Source organism: Phaethon lepturus, unplaced genomic scaffold (assembly GCF_000687285.1).
Source record: "Phaethon lepturus isolate BGI_N335 unplaced genomic scaffold, ASM68728v1 scaffold17101, whole genome shotgun sequence".
In the NCBI taxonomy this organism is placed as follows: Eukaryota; Metazoa; Chordata; class Aves; order Phaethontiformes; family Phaethontidae; genus Phaethon; species Phaethon lepturus.
Window position 1 is genome coordinate 8,326 of NW_010515706.1, and position 21,089 is coordinate 29,414.

The window sequence follows — 21,089 nt, forward strand, 5'->3', positions numbered from 1 at the left end:
TTATTTCCTTTAATAAGGCTGTAAGAAATGCATAGTTTGCCTTCATTCCAGGTGTGGTGGGGGGAGAGATAGCAATAACTTGTTATATTGTTGTATCTGTGCTGTGGAATATTTGGCCACTTATTACACAGAGTTAAAGCTGACATGACTTTTTTTCCAAGTCAGTCACAGAACTGAGAATGCAATTATTCCTCCTTCTATGTATTAAGAAATTCACAACTGCAGCATTGCCTTTTCAGTTTGTAATGTTAATAAATGTACTCTGTACCCTGAATTACTGAAGTTAGGTCCTCAATTCTCATAAGTGATTTCTTTTTGGTTTTTTTTTTCACAGTTGCCTTTACAACTTTCCCTTCACATCAGGAAATCTGAAAAAATGGGATTTTTACATCTCTCCAGGTACACTCACTTGGCAATACTATGACCTGCCTGCCGAACGCACTCCCTCAGGGAGTGATTAAAGGCATTATTTTAAAGGAGCCTTTTAAGAGTCGCTGTACATACAAAAACCCGCTCTCTTGGCTGGGTTGCTCTAGGACCCAGAGCAACTGGGATTGACAGAAATCTTCACCTGAATGAATTTTCCCCTTATACCTTATAAGGAGTCCAGGAAAACAAGGAAGTGATAACCATGTTCACGTTACTTTATGCACAGCTTGTCCTCTTTACCTGCCCAGGTAGCCCTTGTTTTCACTTTCATTCATGGTCTGTCCCGGTAGGGTTGAAGTTTCCTCGCAATCCGGTGTAGGTGACCTCTGAAAACGTACCCTCTGGGAATGTGTGATTTTTACGACATTCTACCTTTATGCGGACGATAATTAACACGCTAATATTTTTTTGTCACACAGCCAGCACTGAAAACGAATGGGGATTGAATTGCTTTGCCTCTGTTTCCTATTTCTGCAAAGAAATAACTGTGTGCAAGGTAAGGCTCAAGGGTAGGGAGATCTATATCAAAAACATTTTTGCATTGCTTCTTGCTTGAAGTTGATACGAAATAGCTTTCTGTTTTCTGTATTTAATCAATCCTTTCTGTTTAACAACTTTTTTTTTTTGACAGACTGCTGTAGGGCTACCCTGAAAATTCATCTAAGATTTATGTGGTCATTGCATAGCACGACATGTATGAGAGAGACGGGCATTTGAGCAATTTTGGTTACACTAATCACTGTTTGATCCGCTGAGAAACTTAATACTATACATGTGACTGAGTCTTTCACTGCTACTTGCACAATAAATTGAAATTGTATTGAGTATCTACAGACCTGAGTGAAGCAATTTTAAGCATACAGAGTGAACATAAATCTGTTCTTTTAATATCCCTGGTTATGTTGGCAATGTCTTACCTGCCCCATACCAGAAACACATGTAACACTTTATCAGGTGCACTGGAAAAAACAAGTAACATGTTCTCAGTGAATGCCATTCATAAAGTATGCAAAAGTAAGTATGTTAATTGCCAGCAATTGCAGGTTTTTAATTTTTATTAGAGAGTTAATCTTCTACCAATAGAAATACCTTTATGAAGGAATTTTTTCAGTAATCCTAAATTATGGCTAAATTTTTCACCTCCCACATTCTCTAAATGACAAGATTCTTCATAAATTGAATGATTAAACATATTATAAATAGTCCTTTATCTTCTTGGATTTAAATTTAGGGACTTGTTCTCAGGAAAGAGCAGTGACTTGTGAAGATTGTTTGCTTTCCGGACCACACTGCGCTTGGTGTTTTCAAGAGGTAGAGTAAATGATACAAAAAAATTTCAAAGTAAGACTGGAAGTGTTTGTAGTAGCTCCGAGTGATGAAGTATTGACTTAATTGGGTCAGCCCATGGTTTTGTAATGCATGCAGCACTTAGCGAAGCCTTCCTGGGGATCAAAAGCGGAATTCAATCTAGACTTTATGGTCTATTATTCATTGTTGTGTTTTGTTGGGGTTTTTTGTTTTGGTTTGGTTTTTTTAAATTTCCTCATCTAAGGCAGAAATAAAAGCACTTTTGGAGGGGCTCAGGTCATCAGTCTCAGGGCTGACTCACCCACAGCGCTGGTGATGAAGCACCAGACATGAAGTCAGAGACCAGATTGTCTTACATATTACATGCCAAGCCAGACAGTGTAAACAGAAGGTGCTCCAGTCGGTTTGCATATACAAATGCTTAATCTGTGGTTGATTTTAAGTACGATGATAATGTCAGTTTTATAATTAGTATGATATAGGTCTAAGTGTTTTGGCTAAAATATTTGGCTTAAAAAAATAATCTGGATTTTTTTTCCTATATATCTCTTGCAGACTTTCTTTGTAAACCCAGGCAAGTCACTTAACATTCCTGTTTTTAAAACTTTCACCTGTATATGACGCTAAATAATATCTCCTTACCTCACAGTAAACAGTCTAGTCTTAGTTAATTAAGATAGCAAGATAGTCAGCTATCATAATTAAAAACTTGCCAGAAATAATAGAGGAATAAAATAAGTCTTTTTCATGATAGGTTCTGATTTACATCTTTGCTGTTAAAAATATTTCTTACTCTTTTGACTAGCAATATTATACCTAGGACGGGACTAACATACTGCTTTATGAAATAGCTGACAAAGATCAAACAGCACTTTTTAAAAAAATAAGTTTGCTAAAAATAGTATAGAGGTTTGCAAAAAATGTTACCATGGGAAAAACTCCCACCCACATTAGTGTGTTTGCAGTAGTTTTTGTGTTTGTACTTAAAAACCAAACCAGAATTTTCTTGAAATGAAATTTGATCACGTAATTTTGACTACTGCCATGTATTTTCAGAAAACAAAAATGAAACGTAATTTATTGATTTTTTTTTTTAATAATTTTTTAAAAATATCTGTGGAACTATTGAAAACTTCAGAGTAGTAAACATGATTTTTTTCTTTATTCATAGGTTCATTCCCTTGTTTACTAGAGAACAACACATCGAGTCAAAAGATGTAGCAGCTTTAGTGTCAGAGTAAACACAAGTGCCTGCAAAGAAACCACTGTTTCCTGTAGGATAAAAACACACCTTGTAGTTGTATTTGAAATATGAGTTTGCTGCTTCACACATTTTGAAAAGCCATCAACTCAAAGTGTGTAACTAAAGGAGATGATATGGATCTCCCTGTGAAAGTTTTATAATGGTACATGATTTTTATGCACACTATATTCAAGAAGCAGTCGGTGGGATTTTTCCCTGGGCAAAGACACCAGATTTGGTCCAAAGTATAATAAACCACAGTTCTCATCAGGTGTCTCAACATTACTTCCACCAAAATATAGGAGATCCCTGACAATTTTCAGGCATGGAGGGTGACATTTTGGTGGAAAAGTGTTGAGGAGAAACAGTAGGTCAGAAAAAAACAGTGAACACTGGGTACCCCACCATCAGTTTGTCACAAAATTTGTAGTTTATTTTCTGTGAGTCCTCTTTTCTTCTTAAATGATGATGTTCCATCAGCAGTTCAAAACTGTTTAGGAACGACAGATGAATTTGTGGCGTAATCCTGTAATAGAAAAACCAGGGGCTCATAGGGGCTTTGTGTTATCATTCATTCCCAGTACTGTGAGAAGCCAAATGCAGTGCGTGGCACAATTCCCATTCCCCCACAATAGAGCACTTTCTCCCAGGATACCAAATCGGTGTAAGTTACATTAATTATACACCTGTGTGACATGATCCATGAAGGGCAAATTTAGATTTCTGTGCCACCTACATCTCTTTCTGCACCTTTGTTTCTGTTTCCTGCATTGGATTGACCTTTCAACAGCCAGGTGCTGGTGGTTGGTCAGTAAATACATTTAACTCATCCATTCCTTCTCCTGTTTGCTTTAGAATTACACAGACTCAGCTGGAATTCATGGGAGGTGTGATACCCCAGAAAACCTTTTGTCAAAAGGATGCCAGTTGAATTTGATTGAATTTCCCATTTCAGAAGTAGAAATTCACAGAAACAAGCCCCTAACTGTAGTCACCGAGAAGAACAATTCTGATGTCACACAGATTTCTCCTCAAAAAGTAACTCTCAGGCTGCGACCAGGTAAGTCACTCAGTTCATATATGTGGGATTTTTTTTTTCACCCAATGTGATATACTGAAGCTCCTCAGACTGAAAGGTCTGAAAGAAAATCTTGATAGAATAATGATAAAAAACCTATGTTGAATCCAAAATTATCTGTTGACTCATCAGATAAAAACTAGGTTCGACTGAGTTCAAAATATTTTCAGAAGTGTTGGGTACATCATAAAAGTAAGGAGTATTTTTTTAGTTCTTCTATTCTCTTGCAACTGAGGTGGCAGTGAAAGAATGGAAATTCCCCACACCTGCTCCTGTGCCTCTCCTCCTCAGGTCTGGCAAACAGCATACCTCAGAAGCAGCATAAAATCTTGCTTTCAGGATTTACAAGGTACTGGTGACATTTATGGAAACACTCCAGACCTACTTTGGGGTCCTTGAGATGTGAATTTTTCCTGGAGAAAATTTGGAATAAAACACCATAAGAGACACCCAGCTGGGTCATATCATAGTGTTGGAACTGAGAATAAGACCTGTGTACACTCTGGTTTTCTTTAAATTTCTAAAGTATCGTATGTCCCATAAGTGCTACCTTAAGTTTTAATTAGCTTCATATCTAAATTTTCTAAAGCTGCATACTGCTGAAGTGATGTTCTCATTTTTTTTTTCAAATTATAGCAATCAGTTGTAAATCTGTGCTTATGGCTCTACTGAAGAACAGTTCAGAAAAAAATCCCACTATAACTGCTTTTAATTTTTCAGACGAGGTTTGAGATTTTTGTTGAAGGAGAATTTTTGAAGTTATTTTGTTAATTCTACTGGTGATTTAAAATACTAGATAATTTTTACCATATATATAAAACTTTATGAAGAAATTCGCACTGCTCATAACTTCTGTGTAGAAGTGTTAACGTGTATCCCATTTTCCCATGACCTTGATAGGACATGAAGAAACAATACAGATCAAGGTTCGCCAAACTGAAGATTATCCAGTTGATCTCTATTACCTCATGGATCTTTCAGCCTCCATGGATGATGATCTGAATACAATCAAAGAACTGGGCTCAACTCTTTCCAAAGAAATGTCAAAACTGACAAGCAACTTCAGACTGGGTTTTGGGTCTTTTGTTGAAAAACCAGTTTCACCATTTATCAAAACTACAGCTGCAGAAATAAACAACCCTTGCAGGTATACAGGGAAAATACCTACATCTGTCTGCATGCCAACATTAAATCATAATATTAATCTTTAGGATAAAATTCAATTCAGCAGCCTCACTGGAACCTTTGCCCTCTTCCAGCTGTAAATGAGTCAGTTTGGGAAATAAGATTTGTTCCTTTTAGTTTCGCACTCTGATCATCATTCTGCTGAGTCTTCTGTGGAGAGGGGAATCTGGGAGCAATTCTGCTTTTTAGCTTTTTCTGCTAGATACAAATATGCTTAATGGGTTAACAAACAAGTATGCGAAATAATTATGCATTTTTCTTTAATTTGCTAGAATATACACGTATATAAGAATTTCATGACGTTGTTATACTGAGCAGGTGCAAACTCAAACCCAACCCAGAATAGCAGTTTCATTGACCCATTAACGTTGTTTTCCTGGGTTTTTTTCCCTTAAGGTCTAGCTGTATCTCCCAAAGCCAGGCTGCCCTAGCCCTTTCCTAACCTACCTGGAGAAGGCATGCTCTGCAGCCTGAAGCAGGACTGCAGCAGCTTGGTGGTGCTCTCTGAATGTCAGTAAGGGACTACAGATCCTGAAGTGCTTCTGAGTATGAAAACAAGGCACAGCAGGGAGCACGGCAAGGACCTCACGTTGTTAGCTGGCAGAATGACTCTGCTCTAGGAGGCATTCATTCCCCAGGCTTTACGCAGACGTGTTCGCGCTGCCCACCTCACTGGGTGCTCTATGATTCTCTTACATTTTTCACTAGATCTATCTCAGACACAGAGATCCATGACCAAAACCTAATCCAGACAGGCCTGTGAAGTAGCCATCATAGTGATTTTTCACACTGTATTATCCATAAGCTGTCTCATTTATCTTGTAGAAGTGTGCCATACGAGTGCTTACCCACCTTTGGGTACAAACATGTTTTGCCACTAACAAAAGATGCAGAAAAATTCAATGAAATTGTGAAAAGACAGCGAATCTCTGCCAATATAGACACTCCAGAGGGAGGATTTGATGCAATTATGCAGGCAGCTGTTTGCAAGGTAATTGAAACTTCTAGGTGTATTATTAATTATTCTGTATATTACCACTTCTAGAATTATATAGTTATATTTCAAAGAAGCAGATCATTATTTTCCAAAATTTTTTTTTAATGCAGTCCAAGAGCCTCATTAGATTTGTGTGAAAATACTTTTGGCTGTTTCAAGGCAAACATGCATATTGCAATATTTTATTGTTTCTTTTTAATTGCCAGGGATAAAAAAAATATGAACTGTATAATTACTGGGTCTGTTTTCTTAATTGTTTTTTCTTTAATTATTTTTTATTAACTATGTTTAGAGTAGTAAACAGATTGACATGAGCATGGCCAGCCCATGTTATTAAACACAGGGATAGTGAGACAAAATGTTAGCCAGAGACAATGGAATGAACATTATCTCTTACATGAGATGTTGTCATGTTTTTTGCACACGCTTTAAAATTATTTCCTTAATTTATTTTGAGATGCCATGCTCTAAATCTTTTGCTGCTTTTCTATATTGTGAGTGCAATACAGCCTGCTAAACTAATGTATTTTAAATGACAGGAAAAAATTGGATGGAGGAATGATTCTCTACATTTGCTGGTGTTTGTGAGTGATGCTGATTCCCATTTTGGGATGGACAGTAAACTGGCAGGGATTGTTATTCCTAATGATGGAAACTGTCATTTGGACCACAATAATGAATATTCCATGTCAACACTTCTGGTAATTTACTATGAATTTTGTACAACTTTCACGTTCTGGAAATTTAAAGACTAACATGAGCAACTTATAAAATTAATGAAAGTATGCCTTCATCACTGAAATGTTGAAGAGTTGGGGAATCCAGATATTATTGCCATCTATTTTATTTGTAATTGCACATTTTAGTAAACAGAGAACAGTGTGTTTGTACGGAATTATGATCGATTCTAGCTAGGAAAAAAGAAAGCACAACTCTTACTCCTGCTAACCTGGAAAACACACAGAACAGGACAGACTAGTATTTCCTTCTGCAGGGAAGGTAAAATTTACATTAATCATGTTCCCTGCAAGGGTGTGAATTCAGGAGGAGTTCAGGAATTTGTAGGACACTGTTCATGTGGGAGAACTTATCAGCTTAAGGTTCAGTGTTCAAAAATACTGAATGTATACACAACAGTGTTCAGCATAGGACAAATACCCAGTTGCTCTGGCACAGTGTTATTCTTTGGATTATAGATACAGATATATAGAGATCTCTTTATCTCACCGATGCTACTGAGCCAAGTGTCCCAGTATGGAGGTCAGCACTGTACTTTTCTCAGAGGGGTTTCCTTAAAAACAAGGCGAGGAAATTATATATACTGTATTTTATTTATTTTGGATACATGTAATCCCTAATTATAGTTTATACTATGCAGACAATACAGTATTTATTATGATCATTTAAATGTGTGTTGCATGGCAGATAATTAGCAACTGGACGCACATGAAAAATGGATTCATGCGGCTCTCTTCTGTTTGTTTGCAGGAGTATCCCACAATTGGACAATTAATTGACAAACTTGTGCAAAACAATGTTTTATTAATTTTTGCTGTAACAAATGAGCAGGTTCACATATATGAGGTGAGCAAATGAAAATGTTCAGTTCTCCTGTATTTATTTTAAGGTTCACCCTTTTTCACAGCTGATACAGTAATTCTAGTATTAAGGACTGAATTCTGTAAAATATTTATGTAAAAAAGTAGCTAAGAAAATATATATCAGAGAAAGGCTCTTTTACTTAGGAAGTTCTTCTTCATGTATTGATTTTGATGTTCTTGAGTAACTTAAATTGGATTTCAAGTTGAATCACACTAATTTTTTAAGTTAAGGATTGTCAAACTAAGTATTGCTAAACTACTCAGTGTAATCATGATGATTAGCCTTTTGTCTTTTATAAGGCTAGAGAAGGACAGTTGAGCCTATTCTTACTTTTACAAGACAATATATTCTGAAATATACATTTTTCTTCATGCTCAACTGTGAGATAACTTTTTTTTCAGCTGACCTGAGAGTTTTATTAATTTGTCTTTGTTCTGTGTCTCCTTCCAAGGAGACAAATAGGAAAGTAGTGGCAAGATTAAAAATACAAAATATGATGAACAAAGTCCTCTTCCCTCATGTCCACTGAGGGAAAATACTTTATCACAGGATTTTTTGACGTTAGGATTTGCAGAATCCTGTTCTATGAATTAGTTTCCTTCTCTATGAAGTCACGTCATGGGAAATGGGAGCCAAGAGAGAAGGGGAGGGCAGAGGAGCAGTGGTTACAGATATGCAAAATCCATATTTTTAATAAACTGAATCATTCATACCTGTAGCTCCATCAGTCATCTGTGCAGGCACCTGTTTTCAGACTCCACAGGTACAAGCCCTCCTGCAGCCCTGTGCTACCTTTGGCCCGCTGGTGTTCCAGCTGTGAGATGAGGCAAAGCCACCAACGGCTGCTTAACTGTTTTTTCGCAGTGAACATGAGCAAAAGCCCTGTAAGATAAAATAAGGATATTGCCAGTTTTTCTTTCCTTTTCTGTCCAGCTCTGCTGCTGGCAAAAAATCTTCACATGCAAAAAGAAATCCTAGACAAGAATTTGGTGAGGATAATAAGGGGGTTTGCAGCCTATGCTTGGCTGCCTGGCCGAATACTGCTGCGTGGCGGGGGACAGGGGAGAGAAATTGTACCTCCCAGTTTATTCAGGTTGCTTGAGAGGAGTCAGTAAGGGTGATCCTGCTGATACAATAATCTTGGCTTTCCAAAGGGAAAACCTTCACACAACATTCCTCATTAAAAGCCAAAAGTAAAGGAATGAGAAGAAGGGTGCTCTTCTGGTGTGATAACCACACTGAAAATAGGAAAGAAAGGGTAGGGAAAAAGGTCCTATGTTATAGCAGAGAGAACTGATGAGCACCTTGAGGCGCTCATCAGTATGATGTTTTTCTATTTCTGTCCTCTGTGTAACCCAGGGAAGACCCCTTGGTGCTTCTCTGACAGGTTCTTGTTGTAGAGTTGTCTTGAGTAAGACTAATACTCCAGGTGTTTGACAAAAGTTACAAGAGTCTCATCTTTCATAAACTGATTCTCAGATTACAGTCTTGATAAGGGAGGAATCATTCTGCATCTTGGAGCACTGACTGCCTGGCTTTTTTAAAGACTGTATTGAATACTGAGCTGAAGCATGAGAATTTAGATCAACAATAGTAGAAACCAATCACTTACAAATGCAGTGGGATTCTATAGTCATAGCATAGATTAGTTAAAATTTGTACATTAAAAAACTTTTACTAAATCTCATTATTGCTCAACAGTTTCTTAACAGGGGCCTAATTAATGACAAGTGAGATCTTTTCCCTGATTTTAAGAGGAGCTTCATGAATAAGGGCTGTTCTAGGAGGCAGTTTGGAAGTATGTCTTTGATTTACAGACCCTTATTTTGTCCAAAGAAACTTTTCATTCACTGATGGCATTATATTTTCCCTTGGAAATTCCTGGTGGTCACCCTCAGAGTTGGCCAACAATGTTTTTTATCAGGGGATTTATATTTCAGTATCCCTGTGTCAGTGTTATACCAGTATCAAAGTTATCAAGTGGCACCCTTTGTTGACTGGGAACACTAAGCAAAGATTTACAGCTAACAAAAAATGCAAGCCATTGTTAACCCAACTGGGGAATGGTTTGTTCTTGTGACTTTCTTTGTTAGGAAAAAAAAAGTGTGACTTCTATCTTGTAGGGTATATAGTAATCCCATTCAATATATTCTATCTGCTGCTTTCATCGTTTCAATATTGCTTTCTGTCACTTATTTGGATAGCTATAGTTGTTATGGTCTGCTTTCTGTCCTGTAGGTGATGTGGAAAATCAGTCAAAGCAAGTACAAAAATCACATTACAAGTATCACTGCAGTTTTTCCACACTACAGTATACTTTCAAGGGTGTATGTAGGACCTGCAAACAGGACAATAGTGTCATGTTTTCATCTGCGTGATTCAAATTGGTAATATAAATGTATTAAGCACCAGGTATCCATGCTTAAGAATGTAAAAAGAACAAAGCAAGACAATGAGCATTATCCTTGTGTTAAGGCCACTGCTCAGGGAGCCTGTAAAGAGCTGGGAGAGGACCCTAAACTGGCACTTGGGCACCACCATTAAAACACTCTTGTCTTGGTGTTTTACTTCTTTTTAAAACCCTCAGTGATGGACATTCTGCAGTGTCCCACAGAAAACCCTCCCAAACTTAATTATACTTTGAGGTGGAAAGCCTCTCCCCCAAATATCTCATCTCAGATGTACTTGAACTCAGCATCTAATTATATCAGACCCCAAAATTGACCATTGCTATTTATAAATCAGTTCTTAGGGACAAATGTACCTTAAAATGACTGTGAGGACTTAGAAAGCACCTCTTTAAATAGACTTGATAGATTCCATTAGTCTTAAGTGCAGTGTTCAGACTGACAAATATATATTTTATATTTCTAGCCCTGTATAATCCCCAACAATTTGGCCCAAAATAATTCAGTCATTTAATATTCTTGATCCTCTCCAACTGAATTTTCAGTTTATCCACTCACATGTATGCGTATTATTATCTAACACACAAATATTACGGATTGTACAAGCGCAGAATATGTATGTTTGTAACAAAGCTGGTTTTAGTTTTATTCTTCCCATGCAACCAAACAGCTAGCACACAGCAATCTAAAAGAGGAGGAAGGTTTAGGTCCAGTGCTCTCCCTGACCACAACAGCTTTAAAAGCAGTCATGTGGAAACTTTTATAAGTCCACCTAGAATTAAATACAAGAGAGGGGAGGAAGTTCCTTACACTGAGCCCTGATAATTTGAGATTATTCATAAAAAGGATTTTTTTTCCCAAAAAAAAGTCTTTTAAGATATATTCATATATGTCTAACTTTTTGCATCATTAGTCTCAGCTGAGTCTTACCAAAACAGCAGGGAATGTTTTTGGTTCCATAAAAGCTATTCACTCAAAAAGCATCTGTGAATATTGCAATAATAATGATATTTTGACAAACTGTGTAAATCCTGTTTTGGTATAAAAGAAAACACCAGTCTTTAAGGTTTCATGAAGTAGTTGTTGTTATTGTTGATATTATTTGTTTTCAGGCAGAGTTCTTTAAAAATTTATTAAAACGTAAATGAGGGAAAAGACTCCCTCTTTAATCCTGACTAGGCAGCACTTCTTTTGAAACAGGCATTGCTCTTTTTTGAACAAATTATTTCTTTTTATATCATAGGAGAGTACGGCTTGATAATTGGGTTTTTCAGACTGCATTTCACTGCTGAAAATTGAACTAAAAATACTCCAGTCTCCACACTTTTAGAGAATTTCAAATTATTTTTATAAATTTGTCGACACACTATTTATGATGAAAATTCTTCTATCATTTACACTGCTAGAAGTTAGTCATAACCCCACTGAACTTAAATATACAATTTTCAAATTTCATTAGCATGAATCAGAGTATCTCTATAAAAAGGCAGTTCATCTTTTAATGAATATTTGCTAAAAGACTAAATTCCATTACATCCTTTGGATAGTTTTATGACAGTAGAACTCCAAAAGCATCAGTCTGCCTCACCTTGTTAATGATTAAACAGAAATATGTGCTAAAAGGCATGGTTTAACCAATGGACTGGAGATACACATCTAGACCAGTCTTGCAACGTCATCCTTGTATCACCATGCAGAAAATTTTTGTTCAAAGAGGAAAGATAAAATGAAGTCTTCAGAACAGTATATCCTTGCTGTTTGTTTTGCACGCCACAGATTAAAGAGTGCTGTGCTTTAAATTCCAGGTTTCTTATAACTATCTCCTGAAAGGTCCATGTGTACAAAATGCAGAGTTTCAGTACTCTAAGAATCCTTGAGAGAGCACTAATCACAGGAGGAGTCAGGAATGCAAAGTCACCAGCTGTAACATAAAATGCAGTTAATCCCACTGATTTACAATAGCAGTTTAGAAATCTAATGAATGATAAGTATTCTATACATAATATATAAAGTAATCACAGGGCTTTTAGAGATGTAAAGTATAAGAGGGATATAAGGGTATCAAATTATCCATGTTTATTAATAGCTCTCTGGAATGTTGTTAAATTAAAATAACAGCATTGATATGATAAATTGCAAAGGAAAATGAATGTGTGGTTTTATTGATGAACACTTATTATTTTTCAAAGGCATGGGTACAAGCAAGGGAAGTTCATGTAGTTAACAATCAGGCAAGATAAATTTTAATCGAGCATATTTAAAATCTAGCTGCTAGATGTCTTGTTAGTGTCACAATGCAATTTAATGCAAAAAGAAAACTTATCACTGAAATAAATTGTTGAATTGGCACTATATTATTCAATATACAATTAATCATAGAATCATAGAATGGTTTGGGTTGGAAGGGACCTTAAAGATCATCTAGTTCCACCCCCCCTGCCATGGGCAGAGACACCTTCTGCTAGACCAGGTTGCTCAAACCTCATCCAATCTGGCCTTGAACACTGCCAAGAAAGGGGCATCCACAACTTCTCTAGGCAACCTGTTCCAGTGCCTCACCACCCTCATAGTGAAGAATTTCTTCCTTAGATCTTATCTAAATTTACCCTCTTACAGTTTAAAGCCATTACCCCTTGTCTTATCACTACATGCCTTTGTAAAAAGTCCCTCTCCAGCTTTCTCGTAGGCACTGGCAGGCTGCAATAAGGTCTCCCCAGAGCCTTCTCTTCTCCAGGCTGAACAACCCTAATTCTCTCAGCCTGTCTTCATAGCAGAGGTGCTCCAGCACTCTGATCATGTTCATGGCCCTCCTCTGGACTTGCTCCAACAGGTCCACGTCCTTCTATACTGAGGCCCCAGAGCTGGACGCAGGACTGCCGGTGGGGTCTCATGAGAGCAGTGTAGAGGCGCAGAATCACCACCCTCAGCCTGCTGGTCATGCTGCTTTTGAGGCAGCACAGGATATGGTTGGTCTTCTGGGCTGCAAGCACACATTGCCGAGTCATGTTGAGCTCCTTATCAACCAACACCCACAAGCCCTTTTCCTCAGGGCTGCTCTCAATCAATCCTCCACCCAGCCTGTATTTGTGCTTGAGATTGGCCTGACCCATGTGCAGGACCTTGCACTTGGCCTTGTTGAAGGCCTTGAACCTTCATGTGGTTTGCACAGGCCCACCTCTCAAACCTGTCAGGATCCCTCTGGATGGCATCCCTTCCCCCCAGCATATTGACTGCACCACACACCTACAGACAATCATAGCCACAGATCACTGGGATACATGTGGGGTGTTACATTGATCACAAACTAGCCACAGTTTTTTAAGGGCCTTTATTCAAAGTTCTTGTAGCCCTTAGTTTAAACTTCTCAACTTCTGTGCCCTCACTAACAGGAATTCAAGGTGCTCAGTTGCTTGCAAAAGTGACTTCTGTTATTCAATGTAGGGTCCAAGACTCTCAAATAGTACAGTAACAGTAGAGCAGCTGAATCTGGTTTTGGTTATTTTTATTAGATAAAAACACAACTGTTGATAGAATATATCTTCATTCTAAATTTGAAAAATTATAGCTGAAAAATACTATAGTATCAAACTTCCAGGCACACAGAGGTGATTTAGTAATATATTATTTTCAGTGAAATTAATTTTTTTTTTTTCACCCATTAATTTTCAGTGAAACGAGCACTTCTCCCTAGGACTTTTTCATTGAATCTGCAAGGGTCCTTGAAAATGTCACTATTATTTATTTTGGTTGGCTCCAATATATTTCATTCTTTTCCAGACGGTAGCTCCTTGTCACCTACCTTTTCACCTAGTCTTCTTTTATCCTTTAATTTTTTTATTTTTCAATTTTCAGAACTATGCAAAGCTTATTCCTGGAGCTACTGTTGGGCGACTACAGAAGGATTCTGGAAATATTCTCCAGTTGATCATTGCTGCATATCAGGTAAAGTGGCTTCTTCTTGCATGTCTATATTTTCAAAATTAGGTTGCAGTTTGGTAAAAACAAGTGTCTCTGATTCTTTTTCTGCACTAGTTACAACATCATTTTTTATGCTTAAGCATTGACCTTAACAGGAAAAGTTTTGTTCACACTGAGGATTAAGTGAGCACAGAAACAAAATTCCTATAACCTTGTGTCATTCCTTGGTTCTGCTGGAATGCTAAATTCACATCAGTGTCTCATCTGACCTGCCTTGTTCATAGTTCTGTATTTCACACCTACTCTTGAGCCTTCTCTAACACAGGTATTCAGGTCTCCCGGTTCAATACCTGAACAGGGACTCAACTCTCTTCCCATCTGTAGTTGTCACCAGAGCAGATGCACAATTGCTCTGCAGGAATATCTGGGGAAAAAAGCTCTATCCTGTGCTCAGTGCTCTTCTCTGCTTTAGCAATTTGATGCTGCCCCTGTGAGGCTGTTCTGAGGTTTTTAAAAAGCAGAACGCAGGAGATGAAATGGGTTTGTTTAGATAATACCAGGAAATACTGTAAAGATGACAGGAACATAAACACAGTGCTGCTCTTCAGAGCTTTGTTTGTAAAATGCATCCTGGCTGCCTGGTTCTCTTCTGTCAGGGGAATGTTTTTATACAGTTTTACATGTCTTTACACAGATATATTAATTTACATATATGCTGATATACCACAGATCTCTCTCTTGCATCACAGCCCCTTTTTATTAAAAACCGGCTCTACCAGTTGGCTACAATGCCAAACAACTCTTTGCAAAGAGCTTCTGTTTCTTTCCTTATTTTTTTTTCTGCTCTTCCTCCTATCACCTGAATGAGAGGATCATCATTATGCCCGAAATTATTTTAGTGTTGATGATAGGAAGACCAAACAAATTCTTACAACTCTTAAAAAAGCAATAGAACTGATGAGTTACGATTTTTTAAATGAAATACAAAATATCAGAAGATTCTTTATCCTATGGAAGATTAAATAAGCAAAGAACTTTAAGGTTAATCTTCGGTGTCTACATACTGAAATAAATACAGAAGGAAATCTTTATGTGAGTTAAGCTATTGCTAAACATCCAGTGGCACCAGGATTTCACTTCTGGAGTCCAATCTGTTGTTAGTCATATCTGGTTCCTGTCAGGATTTCTTGAGGCTGGCACTCTAACTTATAGACAGAGGTTCCTACATTCAACAGCTGAAATACCATTTTGTTGTCCAGCGAGTAACGGAAAAATATAAAATAATTGTCTCAGTACTCTGTCCTGCTGCCTTTGCTGTAACATTGTGTAAAGTGCAGGATGGTGCTTCCTCTAATTGCAGTGTCATGGCATCTTCTGCCTTGCTGAACACTGGAAAGGTGGAGAGTGCATCCTTGCCTCTTCCCATAAGCGCTACCTATGGTCTATGATTTTTTTTCCTACTGTCCTTTTTGAACTTGCTGATATTTTCAGTCTCTGTGGCAAAAAGGAGTTCAATTGCACTGTGTCAAGCTACATTTTTCTTTTTCCCATTTTAAACTACTCCCTGTGCTTTAAAGTTTCACTGAGTGCACCTCAATTATGGTATTGCAGGGTTTGGTGAATAACAGCTCTGCATTCACCTTATCTTCATGTCTTCATGATTTCATAATATTTTATCACTCAGACACTTTTCACCCCCACAACCTTCTCTCCAAATTGGACAATCCCAGGCTTTTAAGTCTCTCCTCAGCTGCTTCATCCCCTTGGTGACTTTAGCTGACCTTCTCTTTACCCTCCCTGACTCCAATGAGTCCTTCCTGAGGTGTGGAGACCAGCAGAGCTTGCAGTACGCAAGACAGGGCGCACTGAGGTTTATTACAGAGGCAAAATGATGCCCTCTGTCTTGTTCTCAACATCCTGTCTCATGTCGCCCAGGACACTGTTGGCTTTTTAGCTGCTACACGCTGAGCAGATCATCTTCCAGAGCTGTCAGCGGTGACCCTGGTGCTGATCCTGAGTTGTTTTGGCCGTGCAGTGGGCAGGGTTTGGAGGGGGCTCTGAGCTCAGTGCTTGCTCCACTCCCGTAGTGGCAGGAGGGTGGCTGCAGGAACGGTATTCCTGCCTTCGGGCCATAGCTCGTGTCATTCAGGTACAGCATGTCTGGACCACGGACCAGAGTTGCTCATAGGTTCTTAAAATCCCACATACGTTTCAAGATGTACAAAGTGTACAAGTAGCAACATGTCACACTCAAAATTTCCCGGAGCCCATTTTATTACACTTAACCTTAAAGGTTAACGATTTTATTGTTCTGTGAATGTGTTCTGAAAATCTTCCAAGCAGAAACCACTGAAAATCACTTTATTTGATATAAGTGAAGACATCTGAATTTTGGGGGACTGGGAAGGGGATAATGAGGGTTAAAAATCACACGCAAAACAGAAGATCTAATTCCATTTCTGTCACATCCCCCTCATGATACTCTCAGCAGTGTAATTCAATGCCTGGTGTCTCTGTTTCTTTACCCACAAAAAAGGAATAAATAACTATTTGCTCCCCAAGAGTAGAGTTAGGCTAAATCTTGAATGCTTTTAAAGTGCTTTTGAGTCTTTACTTGCTGTATAAACACAAGGTTTGCTAATACCATTCACCGTGTGTTGCTATCTAAACGCTTCAGAGAGGAAGTAAGCAAGTTAAGAAAGTCTGAGCTGTCAAAATATTTGTTACAGGCTGTTCTCGTGTTCTTTCCAAGTATGATTCATTTTCTTCTGTAAGCATATTTCTGCCTGCTTTGTTTAACGTTGAATTCTGCATAACTTTGTATTGCAGAGCTGTAGGCTAAATTGCATTGTGACAGATATCAGGCTGTTTGATTAAAGTTATTCCAGGATTTTAAAATTTCAGAAAAAATCCACTCTTTTTTCAGTGCTTGGTTCCCTTTTCACTTACAGGAAAATAAGACCAAAGAAATAATATATTAAAACAGGACAGGTAACACAAGGACACAAGTTTGTAACACTGTTTTGTCTGCTGTTTCATTCAGACAAATTTTTGAACCACAAATGTTTCTCTTTGAATGACTTCAAGCTCACTAAACTGCCTGCTATTTGTCCCCAAACTACGCTCAGGCAACTTAGTAGATTTAAAACACCATTAGAAGTCCTCACAGATATTAAAATCTAAGAAACTGGAGTTTGTCACGGTTTATGCTTGCATTTTCAGTGGCATAAATTGCGTAGCTGGACCTCTCAGAACAGCAAGGCATGTTCATGATGACCCAGTACAGGAACCAGGATTCAAAGTATTAGGACTTGGTGTTCAGCAGCATTTAATTTTCTCTCATGGTTGCGCTCTATTAGAGTCTCGTAGCTTTGCAGCTGGTGGAAGAGGGACTATTTGGTGATATATCCTGGACATTAGCACATACCAGCATTCACAGTTTTATGTAGAGGTTTGCTATATTTGGTCCTTTTGTGAGAGCCCTGATATTGCAAACAAATTATTTTCTAAGAATCTCTGCATTGTTTCAATAGCGACATAAGCACCTAACTCTAAAACAAACGTGAAGGGAAAACTGGACACACCCAGAGCTACCAAGGTTATCAACCTGATGCCCAGTGTGCAGTTTTACTGCTCTGGCTGTGCGCTGGGAAGAGCTCTGGGTATTACGTGGATGTATCTTGCACGACGTGTTCCTATCCTTTATTAAAGTGCTTTGGTTTACTGACAAGGTTTTCCAGATGAAAAGACATTAAAAAAACCCCACCAAACACAACCCTAAGACAAATTTCCAGGGAATCCAGGACATGTACAAAGGACAGGGAGTTGTTGGTTATGCAGGTTTATACCTATTCTACTTTTAGTTTGTTTTACCGCACCAGACCTTTACTCCAGTGAGTCATCCTGGTGCCTTTACTAGAATGATTCACTGGAGTAAGGTCAATGAGGTCCTCATGCTTCTGACTGAAGTGCAGGGGGTATTTTGTAAAGCAATTAAGCTCACAAGAGCTTTTGCTCAGCAATTGCTAAGGTACTTTTGAAAAATTTCCATTTACTGGATCCACAGTCCGATGAAGTCATAGGGAATTTACCCATGGTCTGCTATAGGCTTTGGATTAAGGTTGTGTAAGCAAAGTTGCTATAAAATATTTTAAAGAGTTAACTATAAAAAACCTGGGTGTGAGAGAGTTCATGAAGTAAGTTTTTCACTTAAGAAATGAAAGTTTGGTTGAACAAATTAATTTAAGAAATGCGTACACTGTTGAATACAACTTGGAATAGAACTGACAGCTCATGAAGCAGAAATTTCCACCAGGAGAAAGGAACGGAGCGAGCCCCCAGCTGCGGGAGCTCACCGTGGGACTCAGCTCTGGCTCTGGCCCTGGAAATGTCGAACTTGGTCATGAAGGCCCTGCACTGAGGCAAAACTGAGCTTGGAGCCTGCCCTGCCGTGAGAGAGATTGTGAGGTTTGATTCTACCAGCTGAGATAAATGGGAAGAAATATTGACATAGGCTGGCTAATCAGGAAAAGCCCAGTGCTAGCAATGCAATCAGGGACACAAAGCCATTCCTTGGTAAGACCGGAGCTAAAGGAAAACCCATATCAGTCAGCAGAGCACTTAGTGATGAAAGATGATTTACTAAAAGACTGAATTTATTCTCCTGCAAGGGCAGGAAATAAGCGCCGTGATAGCAGATATTAAACTGATACCACCGTTGCTTTCCACTGAAAACCGGTTCTGTCGGCGCTTTGTTTTGCTCGTTCTCCATTTTTCTTGCAATGGAGAAGTCTGTAAATAAAGCACAAGCCCACAAATTTACTCCCGTGTAGGTCAGGAGAAGTTACAATCCACGTTACACAGATGTGGAGCATTGGCAGCATTTGGCAGTGTTACCACTCCATTCATCTCATGCATTTTTCCTTTAAGGAGCTGAGGTCCGAGGTGGAGCTGGAGGTCTTGGGAGAGACAGAAGGACTCAATCTCTCTTTCACGGCCATCTGTAACAACGGGACCCTTTTTCCACATCAGAGGAAATGCTCTCATGTGAGAGTGGGAGACACAGTAAGTAAAGAAGATGTCTTTCTCAAAAGACATGAATTCCGGAGAATTTAGGAAACCAAGGTAGAGGGTTTGCTCTTTACCGAATAATCTTCCTCCAAACAAATTACAAGAACAGCAGGTGATATCTATGACCCCGTTTGTTCTGTCCACCACATGTGCTTCCAGAGTACTCTGCAGGGCTGCAGCTCCGAACAGCCACCATCTTCTTTTCCAGGTCTCTTTCAACGTGACTGTAAGTCTCTCCTGTGAAAAAACCAGAAGGCGTATTGTGATAAAACCAGTGGGGCTCAGTGACATGCTGGAAATGGAAATTCATCCCCAGTGCAGCTGTAATTGTCAGGCGAAGGCTGAGATGAACAGCCCAAAATGCAACAAAGGGAAAGGATCGTTCGAGTGCGGGGTGTGCGTCTGCAGCCCGGGGTACGTGGGGCCACACTGTGAATGCGACGAGAGCTTCCTCGGCGACAGCTCCTGCAAGGGCTCAGCAGAGCAGAGCTCCTGCAGTGGGAGAGGTGACTGCTACTGCGGGCACTGCCTTTGCCACCCGTCCCTGTACGGAAAGGTGTACGGGCCACGCTGCGAATGCGATGACTTCTCGTGTGTGAGACACAGAGGGCTCCAGTGTGGAGGTACGGGCCCTTGGCGCTAGTTTTAGCATCTGCACTTCAGAGCTTTATTGTCTGACTCTGAGCTATGAACTTTGTGAATCTGTGTTTTCATCATATATTTTCATCATCTATTCAGTTGCAATCAATTCTGTATAAAGTGCAATTTACTATTTCTGAATGATCTTTAGACTTAAAACAAGACAGAATTTTTAGCCCTGTTTTCAAATTTAAAAAAGAGACACCCTGAACCACTCCATAGCTAGCCGAAGTTGGCAGGGCTTTATTGGAGCATATCAGCTACCATCACACTGGGGCAGACTTTTAATGGCTTTAGAAGATTTTAGCTCAAAGGACATTTAGGTAAGTACATTGACATACATCGGTGTTAGCTAGTTTACAATTTCACTCTGACATAATTATCAAAGCATAGCAATCTTAATGAATTAATCTTGATTAATCACTTATCACTAGGATAATTCTGATATTTTTATAATTTTAAACCAGTAATCTCAATGATTCTTGGTTTATCTTAGTAAGTTACTATCAGAATTTGAGAACTTGTATTTACAATTTTTTCCTGGGCTATACCATTATAAATCAGAAGTGATTCTATGGAAACAACAGGAATAGCATTAAACTGGCAGGAACCAGCCATGAGATTGTGCTGACTAGATAGGCTGAAATTATGCCGCTCTAAATGAAAGAGGATTTACCCATTAGGTTGTGCACTGTCAGCAGATAAGATCAGTGTGGAGGACTCCAGTGAAGAGAATGGAGCTGCACTGGCTTACAGCCAGTCTAAGCAAAAATTCGATCCTCTGGCTTAAAAGTGAAAATGCTGGGGGAGGATGAAAGATGCTTAAGAGTGAGAAGAGTTGGAGGGGGGAAAATATCTGCTATTAAGGAGAATGTTTTCAAAGGCCATTATTCAGATTCTTATTAAGAGACTGATTTGAGATATAATAAATGTTTTTCCAGGCAATGGTGACTGTGATTGTGGGGAATGCATGTGCCACGGTGGATGGACTGGTGAATACTGTAATTGCACAACCGACACCAGCGCTTGCATTGCTGAGGATGGGACACTGTGCAGTGGGAGAGGCGAATGTGTCTGTGGGTCATGTGCTTGCACCCATCCAGGGGCTTCAGGCCAAACATGTGAAAAGTGCCCTCTCTGCGGTGACCCTTGCAGTTCCAGGCGGTAACGTGCTTGTTTTAAGTCTCTGATGTTTGTACCATCTAGGTATCT

At 38.9% G+C, this 21,089-nt stretch overlaps 1 protein-coding gene across 2 annotated transcripts in view; it reads left to right on the forward strand.

The window, feature by feature from the left end:
* Positions 1-332: 332 nt before the first annotated feature.
* The window catches only part of ITGB6 (integrin, beta 6), a 32,228-nt gene continuing 11,471 nt past the window's right edge, over positions 333-21,089 (forward strand). Inside the window, exons 1-12 of one of the 2 annotated variants that reach the window (XM_010295866.1) lie at positions 333-399; positions 849-925; positions 1,661-1,740; positions 3,836-4,040; positions 4,959-5,205; positions 6,069-6,234; positions 6,780-6,941; positions 7,729-7,824; positions 14,103-14,192; positions 19,098-19,232; positions 19,447-19,861; positions 20,819-21,041. In XM_010295866.1, the coding sequence (XP_010294168.1) occupies positions 865-925; positions 1,661-1,740; positions 3,836-4,040; positions 4,959-5,205; positions 6,069-6,234; positions 6,780-6,941; positions 7,729-7,824; positions 14,103-14,192; positions 19,098-19,232; positions 19,447-19,861; positions 20,819-21,041 (1,880 nt within the window). In that variant the 5' untranslated portion in view covers positions 333-399; positions 849-864. Of the gene's footprint in view, positions 400-735; positions 926-1,660; positions 1,741-3,835; positions 4,041-4,958; positions 5,206-6,068; positions 6,235-6,779; positions 6,942-7,728; positions 7,825-14,102; positions 14,193-19,097; positions 19,233-19,446; positions 19,862-20,818; positions 21,042-21,089 lie in introns of those variants that run through there. The other variant, XM_010295865.1, reaches the window with a different exon arrangement.